The sequence below is a fragment of the Psammomys obesus genome, unplaced genomic scaffold (genome assembly GCF_907164565.1).
Source record: "Psammomys obesus unplaced genomic scaffold, mPsaObe1.curated_primary_1811, whole genome shotgun sequence".
Lineage (NCBI taxonomy): Eukaryota > Metazoa > Chordata > Mammalia > Rodentia > Muridae > Psammomys > Psammomys obesus.
The window spans coordinates 5,870,557-5,884,756 of NW_026591598.1; the positions used below are offsets into that span (position 1 = coordinate 5,870,557).

The window sequence follows — 14,200 nt, forward strand, 5'->3', positions numbered from 1 at the left end:
ATAGATAGATAGATAGATAGATAGATAGATAGATAGATAGATAGATAAAGGTAAATAGCGGCAAATGAAAGCTTATGCAAATGTGATTCAAAGGGGCCAAGCTTCATTTCAAGTAGATGGCTGAGCTTCAAAGTGTTGTCCATGTGGTTCTGGCTTTACAGTTATGAAGGATACAGGAGTGAAGGGGCTATGGCATCTCCCTCTGCTGTTAAAGAGACACTTAGGTCAGGCATGTGGCACAGGGAATCTCTTCCTGGAGGACCAGAGAAGCCATTTTGTGAAGCTGTGAAAGCCTGAATATGGTACTAGACAGCCCTAGATGTTCAAGATGTCATGAGTCTTGAGATATTTACCAAGGAGAGCTGCAGAAAGGGAATGAAACAAACCCAGGAGAGAGAAATCTGTTAGAGTCAACAAAGCCAGAAAGGTGGAGCTATCTAAACCATTTGACATCAGACACAGAACTACAGGATTTAGAGTTTGCCCTGCCGGGTTTTGGTCTTGCTTTGGCCCAGTATTTTCAATATACCCCTTTTCCTCCCTCTTGAAACATTAATAAATTACTCTCTGTCAATGTACATTAGAAGTACATAATTTGTTTTGATTTAATAGGTTACAATTAAGATATTAAGTCTCTTCTGAGAAGAAGAGACTTTGTACTTGGAAACAGTGTAGAGATTGAGAGACTATGAGGACCTTTCAAGGTGGACTGTATGCATTTTGCATTACAATATGGCTACAAGCCTCAGGGAACCAGGGAGTGGAATGTGGTCGTTTGAATGAGAATGGTCCTCACATGTTTATATATTTGACTGACAGGTCCTCATTTAGTGATACTATTTGGTGATAGATTAGGGAGTGTGGCCTTGATGGATAAGGTGTGTCACTGAGATCAGAATTTTAAAATACTCAGGCCATTAGGAATTAGCTCTCTCTGCGGTTGTGTCTCAAGATGTAAACTCTCAGCTACCGCTCATGCCTGCCTTGCCATCACAGTGCCTGCTGTGATGGTCATAGACTAACCTTCTAGAAAGGTAAGTCCCAAGTTAAACTCTCTTTTAATAAAAGAACAATTCCATCCATAATGATTCTATCAGTATACAGCACAAAGTAATAAAAAGCAAAACACAAAAGTAAAAATAATCTAGACTAGTACATAAGACCAGTGAAAAGTAAAAATGTATGAAAGTCTAAGACTACACTGTTGTTGCATCTGAATCATTTGACTCTAAAATAGCTGAAATGAAACAAACTTTAAAAGTCATACGCATCTGGGGCTGGAGAAATGACTCAGCAGATAAAGCATCTGTTGCTCTTGCAGAAGGCCTGGATTTGGTTCCCAGCACCTACATGGTAACTCTCAGCCGTCTATAACTTAGTACTAGGGGATCTGACCTCTTCTGATCTCCTCAGCAAACAGACATGCATTCAGTACATGTACATAAATACAGGCAAAACATGAATACATATAAAATAAATCTAAGTTTCCCAAAGCCATAGTGTTCTCGAAAGCAGGGAGTATTTCTACAGAAACAAGTCTTGACATTTTTTTATCCAAAATACCTTAATATTCTTACAGTGTTTAATATAGTCTGTTAAAGAGACATGGGGCTCAAGAAGATTATTTGGAATTATTTGTAAGCTCAAGAATAAAATTCCTACTACTCAGAAATTAAAAACAAGGAAATCATGAAATTTGCAGGCATACGGTAGGAACTAGAAAAGATTATGCTGAGTGAGTGAGATATCCCAGAAGCAGAAAGACACACATGGTATATACTCACTAACAAGTGAATATTAGACATATAATATAGGATAAACATACCACACTCTGCACACCTAAAGAAGCTAAGCAAGAAGGAGGACTCTGGGTAAGATGATCAATCCATATTCAGACAGGCAAACAGAATAGACCTTGGAAGAGAGAGAAAACAGGGAAGAGGACAGGAGCCTACCACAGAGGGCCTCTGAAAGATTCCACCCAGCTGGGTATTGAGATTCATAGCCAAACTTTGGGAAGAGTGCAGGGAATCTTAGGAAAGAAGGGAGGGGACAGGAGCTTCACAAGAAGAGCAACAGAATGAAAAAAATCTGGGCACAAGGGTCTTTTCTGAGACTGATACTCCAACCAAGGACCATGCATAGAGACAACCTAGAACCCCTGCACATTTGTAGCCCATGGCAGCTCAGTGTCCAAGTGGATTCCCTAGTAAGGGGAACAGGGGCTGTCTCTGACATGAACTCACTGGGTGGCTCTTTGATCAACTCACCCTGATGGGGGAGCAGCCTTACAAGGACACAGAGGAAGACAATGCAGCCAGTCCTTATGAGACCTGATAGGCTAGGGTCAGATGGAAGGGAAGAGGACCACCCCTATCAGTGGACTGGGGGAGGGGCAACGAAGGAGGGAGGGTGAGGTTGGGAGGAGACGAGGGAGGGAGCTACAGCTGGGATATAAAGTGAATAAATTGTAATAAATAAAAAAATTTTTTTAAAGAATAAAATTCCTTACATGTGCTCTATAAACTCAGTATCAGAAGATATAAATTTGCCTACATAATAACATCTTTAAAACTAGGGGTATGAAATTAACCACTCTTTTTTACCTTAAGACTCAAAACCTTAAATTCTATAACTCAATTCAGCAACCTTTTCTTTTTGGGGGCCTGGACTTCACAATGTAGTTGAAAATGACCCTGAACTTTTGATCCTCCTTCCTTTGCAGTTCTGGAACTAGCAGATCTGGCCACACCTAGTCAGTTTACAAACTTAAATCAATAATATTATTAGGGTCTGGAGAGATGATTCAGTGGTTAAGAGCATTGGCTGCTCCTGTAGAGCAGGTTCAATTCTCGGCACTTACATGATGGGTCGTAACTGCCTGTAACCCTCTTCTGGCTTCTCCATGCTCCAGGCATGCAGATACACATGCAGGCCAAATACGCATGCACATAAAAAAATTTTTAAACCCCAATATTATAAATAATTCATAGTGGAGAGACAGAAGCAACTGTCTTTACAAGCTTTACCTTTACAACTTTGCTCTGTGGGTTCTTGAGAGAGTGCCTGATCTTGAGCATTTCCTAAGGAGTCAGAACACGGACTAGGAGAGGTATGCTCACCTCCTGATGAGACAAATGAGATAGGAAATAGAGTTAGGACTTAGTTTCTATTTCCTCTATCTATATAGAGACACATGTATACTAAACACTTACCACCACACTTCAGGTCTCCCTGTTCTTCCTTGGCATTTTTCCACTGAACCCAGTTCTTCCAGGCATTCACCCCATACATGTACTTCAGTGTCATTCCAGACACTGAACACCCTTGCAAGGCTCCTTGAATAAGACTCCTGGGCTCCACAGGTACTACAGACTTCTTCCTCCCCTGTGAGAATTTAAAAATTTCACAAATTATTAAAACTTACCTTTGGAATTTTAAGAATCTGAGCCTGGATGACATAAGACCCTTTCTCAAAAGACCAAGAAATCAACTAACCCAATTAATATGAAAAACAAATTACAGCAATTACAAACATTTAAGTAACTATGATATAACCATTATTACATGTTCTATTACTAGCTTACTTGAATAATTCATATTCCAAGCTATTAAAGAATTAGAGTTAAAGCCAATAATGGAAAAGTACAAAGAAAAATCTTCCTACATTATAAGCTAATAGTATACCTGTATATATTGCATAAATCAAGAAAAAAAATTATAGCTACAACTAGAAAATCCTACAAAATTAAATGAAAATCATGAAACTTAAAATAATTCTGTGATGGCGCTAATGCAGTGCCTAGACTGGGATACTCAAAATACCACCATACTTTTGCAAAACTGAAAGAGCTCTGGTGTGTAACTCCAGCAGAAAATGTGCCTAGTATGCATAAAACTCTGGGTACTAGCTAGCTCCCGTGATGTGAAAAACAAAACCCCAAAAAACAAAAAACACAACAATAACAAACCACAATGCATGAATAAAAAGCCTAAGATCCATATTCCAAACTTTCTGTCTTAAAATACTAAAGGCTGGCCATGATGACACATGCCTGTAATCACAGCACTTGGGAGGCAGAGGCAGAGGCAGGCAGATCATTGCAATTTTGAGGCCAGCCTGACATACCTAGCAAGGTAAAGCCAACCATGGTTACACAATGTTACTCTGTCTAAAAAAAAAAAAAAAAAAAAAAGAAGAAGAAGAAAGAAAGAAAAAAGGAGTAAGTTTATGAAAAAAGGACTGATGTACCCCACACCTCCTCAAAAATGTATGTGTTGTTAACAATTTATGAGGGAGGAGAAGGCTGCTCCTGTAAGCAACCCTAATGAAACTCACTGAGTCTCTCTCTCTCACACAAATATATAACCTGAAACATTATTGCTAATTTTAATTGTGAACTGATGTTTAAAATTTAAATAGAATCCTGAAACTAGATTGATGGCTCAGCAGTTAAAAGCACTAGTTGCTCTTCCAGAGGACATGGCTGCATTTCCCAGCACCCACCTGGCAGCTTAAAACCATCTGTGACTCCAGTTTCAAAGAATCAAATGTTCTTTTATGGAGTTTTTGGGTACCAAGCACACATGTGGTACACAGACATATGTACAGGCAACACTTATATAATAAAATAACAAAATTTTAGATAGAATAATGATCTACCAATAAATTTGGCAACTTAAAAAAAAATTATCTTAACTAATTAAGGCAATGTGCATGCATAGTTCCGGCTGAATTCTAAGACTCTGACAATGGAGATTTCCTTAGTCTACAGAGTAAGCCGAATGGCAGCCTGGGCAACTACCTGACACCTTGTCTCAAAATGAGCGAATTAAAGCAGCTGGATATACATTCTCGAAAGATACAAAGTAAAAAAGCTTGTAAGAGAAAAGATCAGATACCCTAAACTAAATCATCAGGTTTATAATTTAAAACCTTTTTACAAGCCTAGGTGTTATATAAGGATACATTAGGAAAAAGTAAGCTGTTGCAGGATCCACTCTGAACCTCAAGATTGTGTTGCTTACTGGAAAAAACTGTTTCTACTTGTGGTGTGGCTCAGCCCTAGCATATACCTTTAATCTAAGAGCTTTCTGTTTGAACAGGATTAAATAAAGTCAACCATAGGTCAAGAGGCTGAGCAAGCAAATAGTTGACAGGGACTGAACATAGGAAAAAAAACAGAGAGTAGGAGGAAGTCAGGATGGATAGAAAGACAGACAGGAAGCAGAAAGGATGAACATTCAGTTTGAGGGGTTTTTGAGATGATGCGGAGGAAAGCTTTCTTTTGGGACAATGGCTGAGAAAGAAAGTCAGCTCAGTACTTTCTTTGCCTCTCTGAGCTAGCAGGCTTTCACCCCAGCATCTGACTCCTGAGTCTTTATTGGTAAAATTAAACAATTGAGATTTTGTTAAAAAACAATTGGCACTCCAACGCATGAATGTCCATGCGAACAGAGAAATGAGACAGCTGCAGATGAACTGGGAAGCCATCAGATCTGGTAGGACACCTGGGAAATCCTCAAGGAGAGAGTTATGGATGAGAAATAGCACAATACAAGGGGTTAGGATCCTGTACAGTGCTACTATAGTTGGCCTGAAAAGAGAAGAAAAAGAAAGAATAAATTACTTACCTGAGACTGACGTAATGATGATTATAATTACTATCAGTATAGTAATTCATATTTTATCACTAATAGCTATAGTGTTTTGTTGTTTGTTTTTTTTTTTTTTTTTGTGGCAAATATGAGAAGTGGATTGGTAAGAAACAAACCAAAGGCTTATAAATGAATATAAGAAAAATAGTCATAGACTGGGGAATTTGGACAAGAACCTACTGTGCCACCACATAATGAAACATAAGGAAGAATGGTTCACGGTTGTGAGAAAACCAACCTTATGTTTATCCAGTTACTATACAAGACCTACCAGGAGACCACAGGCACTCCCAAGGTTATGAAGAAGTTAAATGAAATCCTATAGACATATTAGATTTGAGGAGATTTAATAAAGTAATTATTTCATACAGTGTGCATTCATCCTGTCTGAAGCAGATGTTAAATTCATGGGCAACTCAGAACACAATCATCCCCCAAGCCTGGAAAGATTTGGCACCAGCAATATAAGATGCTGGTCCTCAGTTACACTGCTGAACATGACGGAAAGAGGAAGCTAGTGTCAGAGAACAACAAAATAAGGGCTAGAGGTATTGCTCTTGCTAGGTGAAGGTCAAAATGCTGTTACAAAGACAGCTTGAATGTAAAGATCACACCCTGGCGTTAGGTTGTTTAGCAGCTTTAAATGCCTGGGACAAGTGGTTTGAGTCACTTTCTAAAATGATACAAAGTCCAAAAGAAGCCCCCACTGATTTTTTTTTTGCAGATTGACTTCAGCTGTAAATAGAAGAGTATCATATTCACAAGTCAGAAAAATATTAATTGAATCTTTGGCTTTTGAAAATACTAATTCAGAATGCAAAAGGGTGATTAGACATTTAAAGGTAAGATCAGTAACAACAGATGAATAGGTTAGAAATATGGCTAAATGGATCTCACATTTAGGGTGCTACTCTTCTGTAAGTTTTAAGAAAACTCAAAGGCAGAGATTGGAAGGGAATGAGGGGAGGGCTACAGCTGGGATACAAAGTGAATAAACTGTAATTAATAAATATTAAAGTTAAAAGAAAAAAAAAAATCAAAATGTCAGATGTAGTAAGCAAGGTTCACTTGAAAAGGAATTGTAGGCAAGGCATTCTTAAAAACAATGGTTTTTCTCAAGACAGTTCAAAAAGTAGGCCTCAGCCTTTTGGAGTATGCAGAAGGTGTGGCAAAGAATACTAAAAGCAGATCAACACGGCACAGACAAGGTAACCCTTTGCCAGGGATTGGAAATGCCCAAGGGGTCTTCCCATATGAAATTTGATTCAATTGTTCCCTGTCAGCATTGGAGAAACTCATCCACAGAGCAATTAAAGGATTTAATGCCTGCTGTTAAAAACAACACTGCTCTGGATGTTATCAAAGGAAGAACAGCTTCAAGTAGACAGTACAAAAAATTCAAGAGTGACAAGAAAACAAGTACTTTGGTGAAGTGCTATAAATGATCAGAGACCAAAGATAAAAATACAAATAAATGGCACTGAAATTGAAGGCTTAATAGACACAGGAACAGATGTAACAATAATTTCAACAAAATCTTAGCATCCAGATTATCCTCTTCAGGAATTTTTCAGATTCTAGGGACTGGAACTATCTGAAGTGAAACAAATTACAAAATGGGATGTATGTAAAGAGCCAGAAGAACAAATAGGAAAATTAAAGCTTTATGTGGCAATGAATTTATGGGGAGGTGATTTGTTGCAGCAATGGAAAACACAGATTAGCACCCTTCCAATCTCAGAAACAAACCATAAAATAAAGAATATTTCTGAGAAAAATATTAAAAGATCACAGACTGTCCAGGTTGTCCATAAGCAGGACACAACAGGTGTTGGTCCTTCAAAGGTACTTTTAAAATGGCTAACTGGGGGCTAAAGAGATAGCTCGGTGGTTAAGTGTACCATTTGTTCTTTAAGAGGTCCTGAGTTCAATTCCCAGTAACCACACGGTGGAGCATGACCATATAAAATGTAATCTGATGCCCTCTTCTGTCATGCAGGTGTACATGCAGATAGGGAATGCAAATACATAAAGTAAATAAATGTTTTTAAAAAATGGTTGACAAGTCTGCATGGGTAAATCAATGGTCTATGACAAAAGAAGAATTACAGTACAAGAACAGCTGGTAAAGGAGCAACTAAATGCTTGACACTTTGAAGAATCTACAAGCCCATGAAATTACCTTGTGTTATAAAAAAGAAATCAGGAAAATGGAGGATGTTAACAGATTTAAGAACCATAAATAAGATGATTCAGCCAACGGGCTCTTTACAACATGGAATTCCACTACATTCTATGTTATCTAAGTCATGGCTTTTGATAGATTGACTTAAAAGATTGTTTTTTCATGACTGCTTTGCATGAGCATGATAGAGAAGGGTTTGGTTTCTCAATACCTTACAATAATAGTTGTCCAATAAAAATATATCATCAGAAAAGTCTGACCACAAGGAATGTTAAATTGTCCTACCTTGGGCCAATATTTTGTACAACGGCCATTAGAAATAACTTGTAACAGTTTCCTCAATCTATAATTTACCATTACATGGATGACATCTTACTGGCTGATTCAGAAGCAGACACTTTGGAAGAAAATATTTGATGACATAAAGAGAATTTTGCCTTGCTGGGGATTATAAATTGCTCCTACAAAAATATAAAGAAGAAGTTCTATCAATTATCTAGTATGTAAGATAAGTTTACAAAAAATCTGACCACAGGAAGTACAAATTGAGAGAGATCAATTACAGACTCTTAATGATGTTCAAAAATTAGTGGGATGTATTAACTGGCTACAGCCCACAACTGGATTAACAACTCAAGAGCTAAGTAATTTATTTCAAAACCTACAAAATGTTTAAAAATGTAAATAAGTTTTAAAAACACATTATTAGCTGAAGCCGAGCGAGAACTGGCCCTGGTAGAAAAAACGGTAAGATGCACATGCGGACTGCTTAGATCAAAGGTTAGACTGTATTTGGTTCTCGCCTTCTACTCATTCTCCAACAGGGATTCTTATGCAGAGAAGACAATCTCAAAATAGATATTTTTAGTACACAGGGTAAAAAATTAAAGATCTATGTAGAAAAGGTTTCTGAATTGATTTTGAAAGAAAAAAATGAGATCTTGTCAACCAGCAGGAACAGACCCAGCAGAAATTGTTATACTCTTTACTGATGCTGAAATGCCTCCTAATGAACAGAAAATGAACACTGGCAAAGAGCTTGCAGTAATTTTGGGGGAGAGATTAACAACAAATATCCCAAAAGCAAGAGACTTCAGTTTTGAAAAGAATGAATTAGATTCTCCCTTGTATAAGAAAAGGAACACCAATTTCTGGAACCCCTACATTCTATACTGATGCAAATAAACAAAGAAAGGCAAGCTATAAGTCAGAAAAATAAGTAAAGAGGCTTAGAGCCTTTGTGATTCAGTTTAAAATCAAATCTGTATGCCATTTCTGTGGTATTAATTATTAGATTTTCCTGAATCTCTCTTTCTTCCCTGAAAAAAAAAAAAAAAAAAAGCACAACTTTTTTTTTTTTAAATGACAGGGTTTCTCTGTGTACCCTTGGCTGTCCTGGAACTTACTCTGAAGACCATGGTGACCGCGAACTCATAGAAAGCCACCTTCCTCTGCCTCCCAAATGCTGGGATTAAAGGCATGCTCCACCACCACCTGGCACTTCCTAAATCTCTTAATTTTGTTACTGACTCTCAATATACAGAAAGCGTTGTTTTACATAATGAAACCGCTGAACTTACTCCAGATGATTCAGAATTGATTTTGCTATTTATTCAGCTACAACAAGTAATCTGAAATAGAAATCATCAATTGTATTTAACACTTATCAGTTCCCTTATGGGTCTGCCGGGCCCTCTGCCGGGCCCTCTAGCACAAGGTAATGATAAAATTGACCCGCTTTTAATAGGAAATGTACTAGGAGCCTCAGAATTTCATGAGAAACACAAATTAACAGAAAAGATTTAAAGAAAGATTTTTCTGTTAGCAACAAGCCAAAGAAATTATAAGGAAATGTCCTACTTGTTCTTTGTATAACCAAACTCCATTACCTGCAGGAAGTAACCAAAAAGTACCCAAAGAAATGAATTTGACAAATGGATGTGTTTCATTTTACAGAGTTTGGAAAATTAAAGTATGGGGACCATATTATAGACATATCTTCACAGTTTCAATGGGCAACTGCTTTAAGTTCTGAAAAGGCTGATTCTGTTATTATATATCTATTAGAAGTTATGGCTATTACGAGGATACCTGTACAAATTAAGACTGACAATGTTCAAGCATATGTCTCCAGTAAAATAAAAGTTTTTTGCATATTATAACATAAAGCATATTACAAATATATCACACAATCCTGCAGAACAAGCAGTTATAGAAAGATCTAATCACACTTGAACAGAGATGCTCAATAAACATGAAAGGGATAATAAAGACTCCAAGAGAGAGGCTGTATATATTAACTTTACATTTTTTAATGATGAGAAAGGAACAACAGCTGTGGAAAAACACTGAATAGTTTAAAAAAAAAAACAAAAAACAGCAAACAACTGCTGAATTAAATCATCCTGTATATTTTAAAGATGTGTTAACCTCAGAATGGAAACCGGGATATGTGTTACGTTGGGGAAGAGGTTTTGTGTAATGGAAGTTTTGGCTTCTTTAAAAACTCAGTTATGTTATGTAAACAGATTTTTGTCTTAATCTCAAGTGTGAGATATGGAGTTGCTTTTAGTTTGTCCACAGCTGATAAAAGCCTCCTGTGGAGAGGGGCATAGTCCCTGCCAGATGAAAATTCTGAGGACTTGGAGATAATATAAATAACAGAGCCCAGAGAGAAGAAGAGGATGCTTCAGGGGACACTGAGAAGAAAGAAAGCTGCTGATAGTTCTTCTTGTTGCTGTGTTTGCTGGTTAGCTGGACTACGAGACATCCTAACAACTGAGATTGGTATTTTCCAAAAGAACCCGAGGACCCAAATAAGCTAGATACAGTAAATCGAATTGCATCCCCTCTCCCCACTAACCTTTTTACTCTCTCCTATGGGGATGGGGGATGGGGGAACAGGTGTTGCTATCAAAAAAGCTAGACCAAGAAGACAATACTTGATGATACTACTTATCTGCAATTTCAGTAATGGCAAACCAGTACCATTTTGCATCAATCTATAAAACAGACTGGTTGCTGTCAACAACTGGAGATGAAACTGATTATAAAATACTAAGTGAGATTTTCATCTAATTTAATTGTTCCTGACCAGCAGTGGTTACCATCTGTCAAAGTATACCAAGCTTTATTTAGAATTTATAAACTTTTAAATATAACTGATTTTATAAACTCAATTTTAAAAAGTAAGGTTATTGTTGTTAAATGTAAAGAGGCACAAGTGAGGGATAACTTCAAGAAAGCAAAGTATTCCAGACACAACAGGACTGAGGCACATTTGAGCTCACAGAGACTACAACAACCCACAGAAGACCTGTACAGGTGCAAGCCAGATGTGGGGATCCCAGCCCTGAGAGGGAAACGTGGACACAGAGTCCCACCACTAACCAACTGTGATCGAAACAAACTGGCAAAGATAAAAAAAAATCAGTTTTCTCTAATGGAGTCTCCCTAGGTATATAAATCACACTTCAGGCAGGCTGTATGCTCAGGACAACACAAAACAAACTCAATAGTATTTCTGTAGACTTTTTGAAAATTCTGCTTTATTTGGGCACTTTTTTCCTTTTGCTTGTTATTTAAATTTTCTTTCTTTGGTTTGGTTTTTTTTTTGGTGTGTTTTATTATATTGTTTTGGTTTTGTTTGTGTTAAAGAGAACAAGAATAGCACCATAAAGTTCTGTGAGTAGAGAGACAGGAAGGATTCTATAAAATATAATCAAAATATAATGCATGAAAATGTTATTCAATTAAATACTCTATGTATTGTGCATGGGTGTCTTCAAAGTTATTGGTAACTGGAGAGGAAGAAGGAAGGCCTAAACTGAGGCTGGCATCAAGTGCCTTAACTTACTCAGCCATCTCACTGGTCCCTCCTTTCTTTTAGCATTCAGAAAAACCTTACTTTTTCTTTCTTTTTTTTTTTGAGACAGGCTTTCTTTGTGTAGCCTTGGCTGTCCTGGACTCACTTTGTAGACTAGGCTAGCCTCAAAGTCACAGAGATCCGCCTGCCTCTGTCTCCTAGAGTGCTGGGATTATAGAAGTGCACCACTGGGCCCAGCTCCCCCCCCTCCCCCCCGAGACAGGGTTTCTCTGTGCAGTCTTGGCTGTTGTTGCTTTGTAGACCAGCCTAACCTTAACTCAGAGATCTGTCTGCCTCCCTGAGTGCTAGGATTATAGGCCTGTGCCACCATGCCTGGCCTGGAAAAATCCTTTCTCTATGAAAATTAGCCTATGTGAATTTAATTAGTATACTTTATCATAAAAGTTAATGTTTTACCAGAACACGTACAATTAGTCAAATTTAGACTTTAAGCAGAAAATTTATATTTTGCTTTTTTTGTTTGTCTGTTTTTCGAGAGACTGTTTCTCTATGTCGTCTTTGCTGTCCTAGAACTAGACTGGTAGACAAGGCTAGCCTTGAGCTCAGAAATCTTCCTGCCTCTGCCTCCCAAGCGCTGGAGCTAAAAAAAACTGAAATTATTTTTAGTGATATGTATGTATTTTTAAAGTATTTATGTGTGGCTAAGTTCAGGTTTGTAAAGGCATCCCTGGAATTAGAACAGAGTGTTGGAGTCACTGGGTTTCCAGTTATAGGCAGTTGTAAGGTGTCCAACATGGGTGTTAAGAAGCAAGTCCTCTGCAAGAACAGCGGGAACTCTTAATTGCTGAGACATTTCTCCAGTCACTGGCTCATTAATCTACCTTACATTTACTTACTTTATATTGTGTGTATGTGTACATGTGCAAGTGTATGAGTGTGGGCCTATGGATACAAGGTCAGAAGACAACCTACAGCAGTCACCTCTCCAAGATTCAAACTCAGGTTACAAAGCCTGGGGACAAGCACCTTCATCCTCTAAAACCATCTCACTGGCCCATTAGAAAAGAATATGAGCCCCCCCCTCCCTGCATTTTGATTTTATGTTTATAGCTGTTCTGCCTTAGTTTCTGTAACACGTGTGCAATGCGGGCAGAGACCAGAAGAACACACTGGATCCCCTGGAACTGGAGAAACAGACAGCTGTGAACTATCATGTGGGTGCTGGGAATCAAACCTCAGTCTTCTGTTATAGCAAGTGTTCTTTACCCCTGACCTAGCTTTCCAGGCCACTGCAAAAGCTTTTTAAAGCAACAAATCAAAATCTAAAATTACAAAAATAGAAGAAAAAGCCCTGACTGAAAGATGCATATAAAAAATAGGAATTTTTACACAAAGAAACAAAAACAAAAAAACTTAGTTTTATAAAATATTGTATGAAAATATTTTATTTGGGCTGCTACAAAGCTTTGTAAATGGAAAGAACTAATAAATACTGCTAAAACAAAGGAATACAAATTCTAAAAATTAAACTTCTGCTTACCCTTCGTCTGGGCTGGGGAAAGCCATCTCTGTGTCTTCGTCTTGTTCGCGATCGTGCCTGGATTCCCTGTCCTTTATTAAGTGGGTCAAAGGATTCTATAACGACCAGTAGAAAGCACAATGTGAGGTGTGCAACACAGACTTACTGCGAAACCAGAGGTACTAGTAATCCTCAGTCTATTCTTTGTGGTAAATGCACTTCACTTACACATTTAAGAGAAACAAAGGATAAATATGACATATTCATATGAACAATATGAATGGAAAGTTCATTATCAAGGAAGCCTTTCATAAATGGTTACTGTTGAAAAGACTTTTAAAAATTTCAAAAAGATCAAATTAAACACTTATAAGAACCTTGTAAGAGACATTCACATTCATAAAAATAGAGAACTTGGGGGCCCCAGATAATCCCTAACACATCCTGTTTAATAATGCAAATGTGGAGCCCTGCCAATCTTCTGAAATAGATGTTCTTCAGTAATCAGTTTAGGCTGAACAAACCTGATGGGAAATCTGCCTCCAGATCCTGTTCTGTTTCGCCTTTTGAGAACTGTTTTAGTTCTGAATCAGCTTCTTGCACAGCACTTGACTTTAAGGCATAATGATTCAGTTCTTCCTCCCAGCTATGCGGAGTGGATACTGCCTCTGATTCAAGATCACCACTATACGTACTTCCTTGGTCTGAAAGTGAAGAAAACAAACATGCTCTCTTGACATTTTTAAAAAGATTTATTTATTACTCTTATGTGTATGAGTGCTCTATTTGCATGTACACCTGCATGTCAGAAGAGGGCATCAGATCATATTATAGATGGTTGTGAGCTACCATGTGGGTGCTGGGAATTGAAGTCAAGACCTCTGAAAGAGCAGACAGTGCTCTTAACCACTGAGCCATCTCTCCGGCTCTCTCTTGGCATATTCAGAAACTCTCCTGAGCATCTACATATTAAAAACCAAAATACTATTCACAGATAATTAAACAGATACAA

The 14,200-nt window shown here is 37.7% G+C and overlaps 1 protein-coding gene across 3 annotated transcripts in view; it reads right to left on the bottom strand.

Moving 5' to 3' along the window:
• Zmym4 (zinc finger MYM-type containing 4) overlaps positions 1-14,200 on the bottom strand; it is a 122,927-nt gene that overhangs the window by 17,125 nt on the left and 91,602 nt on the right. For all 3 annotated transcript variants that reach the window (XM_055610978.1, XM_055610977.1, XM_055610980.1), the window contains 4 exons: positions 13,713-13,892; positions 13,210-13,304; positions 3,216-3,387; positions 3,030-3,125 (listed from right to left, as the gene is read on the bottom strand). In XM_055610978.1, coding sequence (XP_055466953.1) covers positions 3,030-3,125; positions 3,216-3,387; positions 13,210-13,304; positions 13,713-13,892 — 543 coding nt within the window. The remainder of the gene's footprint in view (positions 1-3,029; positions 3,126-3,215; positions 3,388-13,209; positions 13,305-13,712; positions 13,893-14,200) is intronic.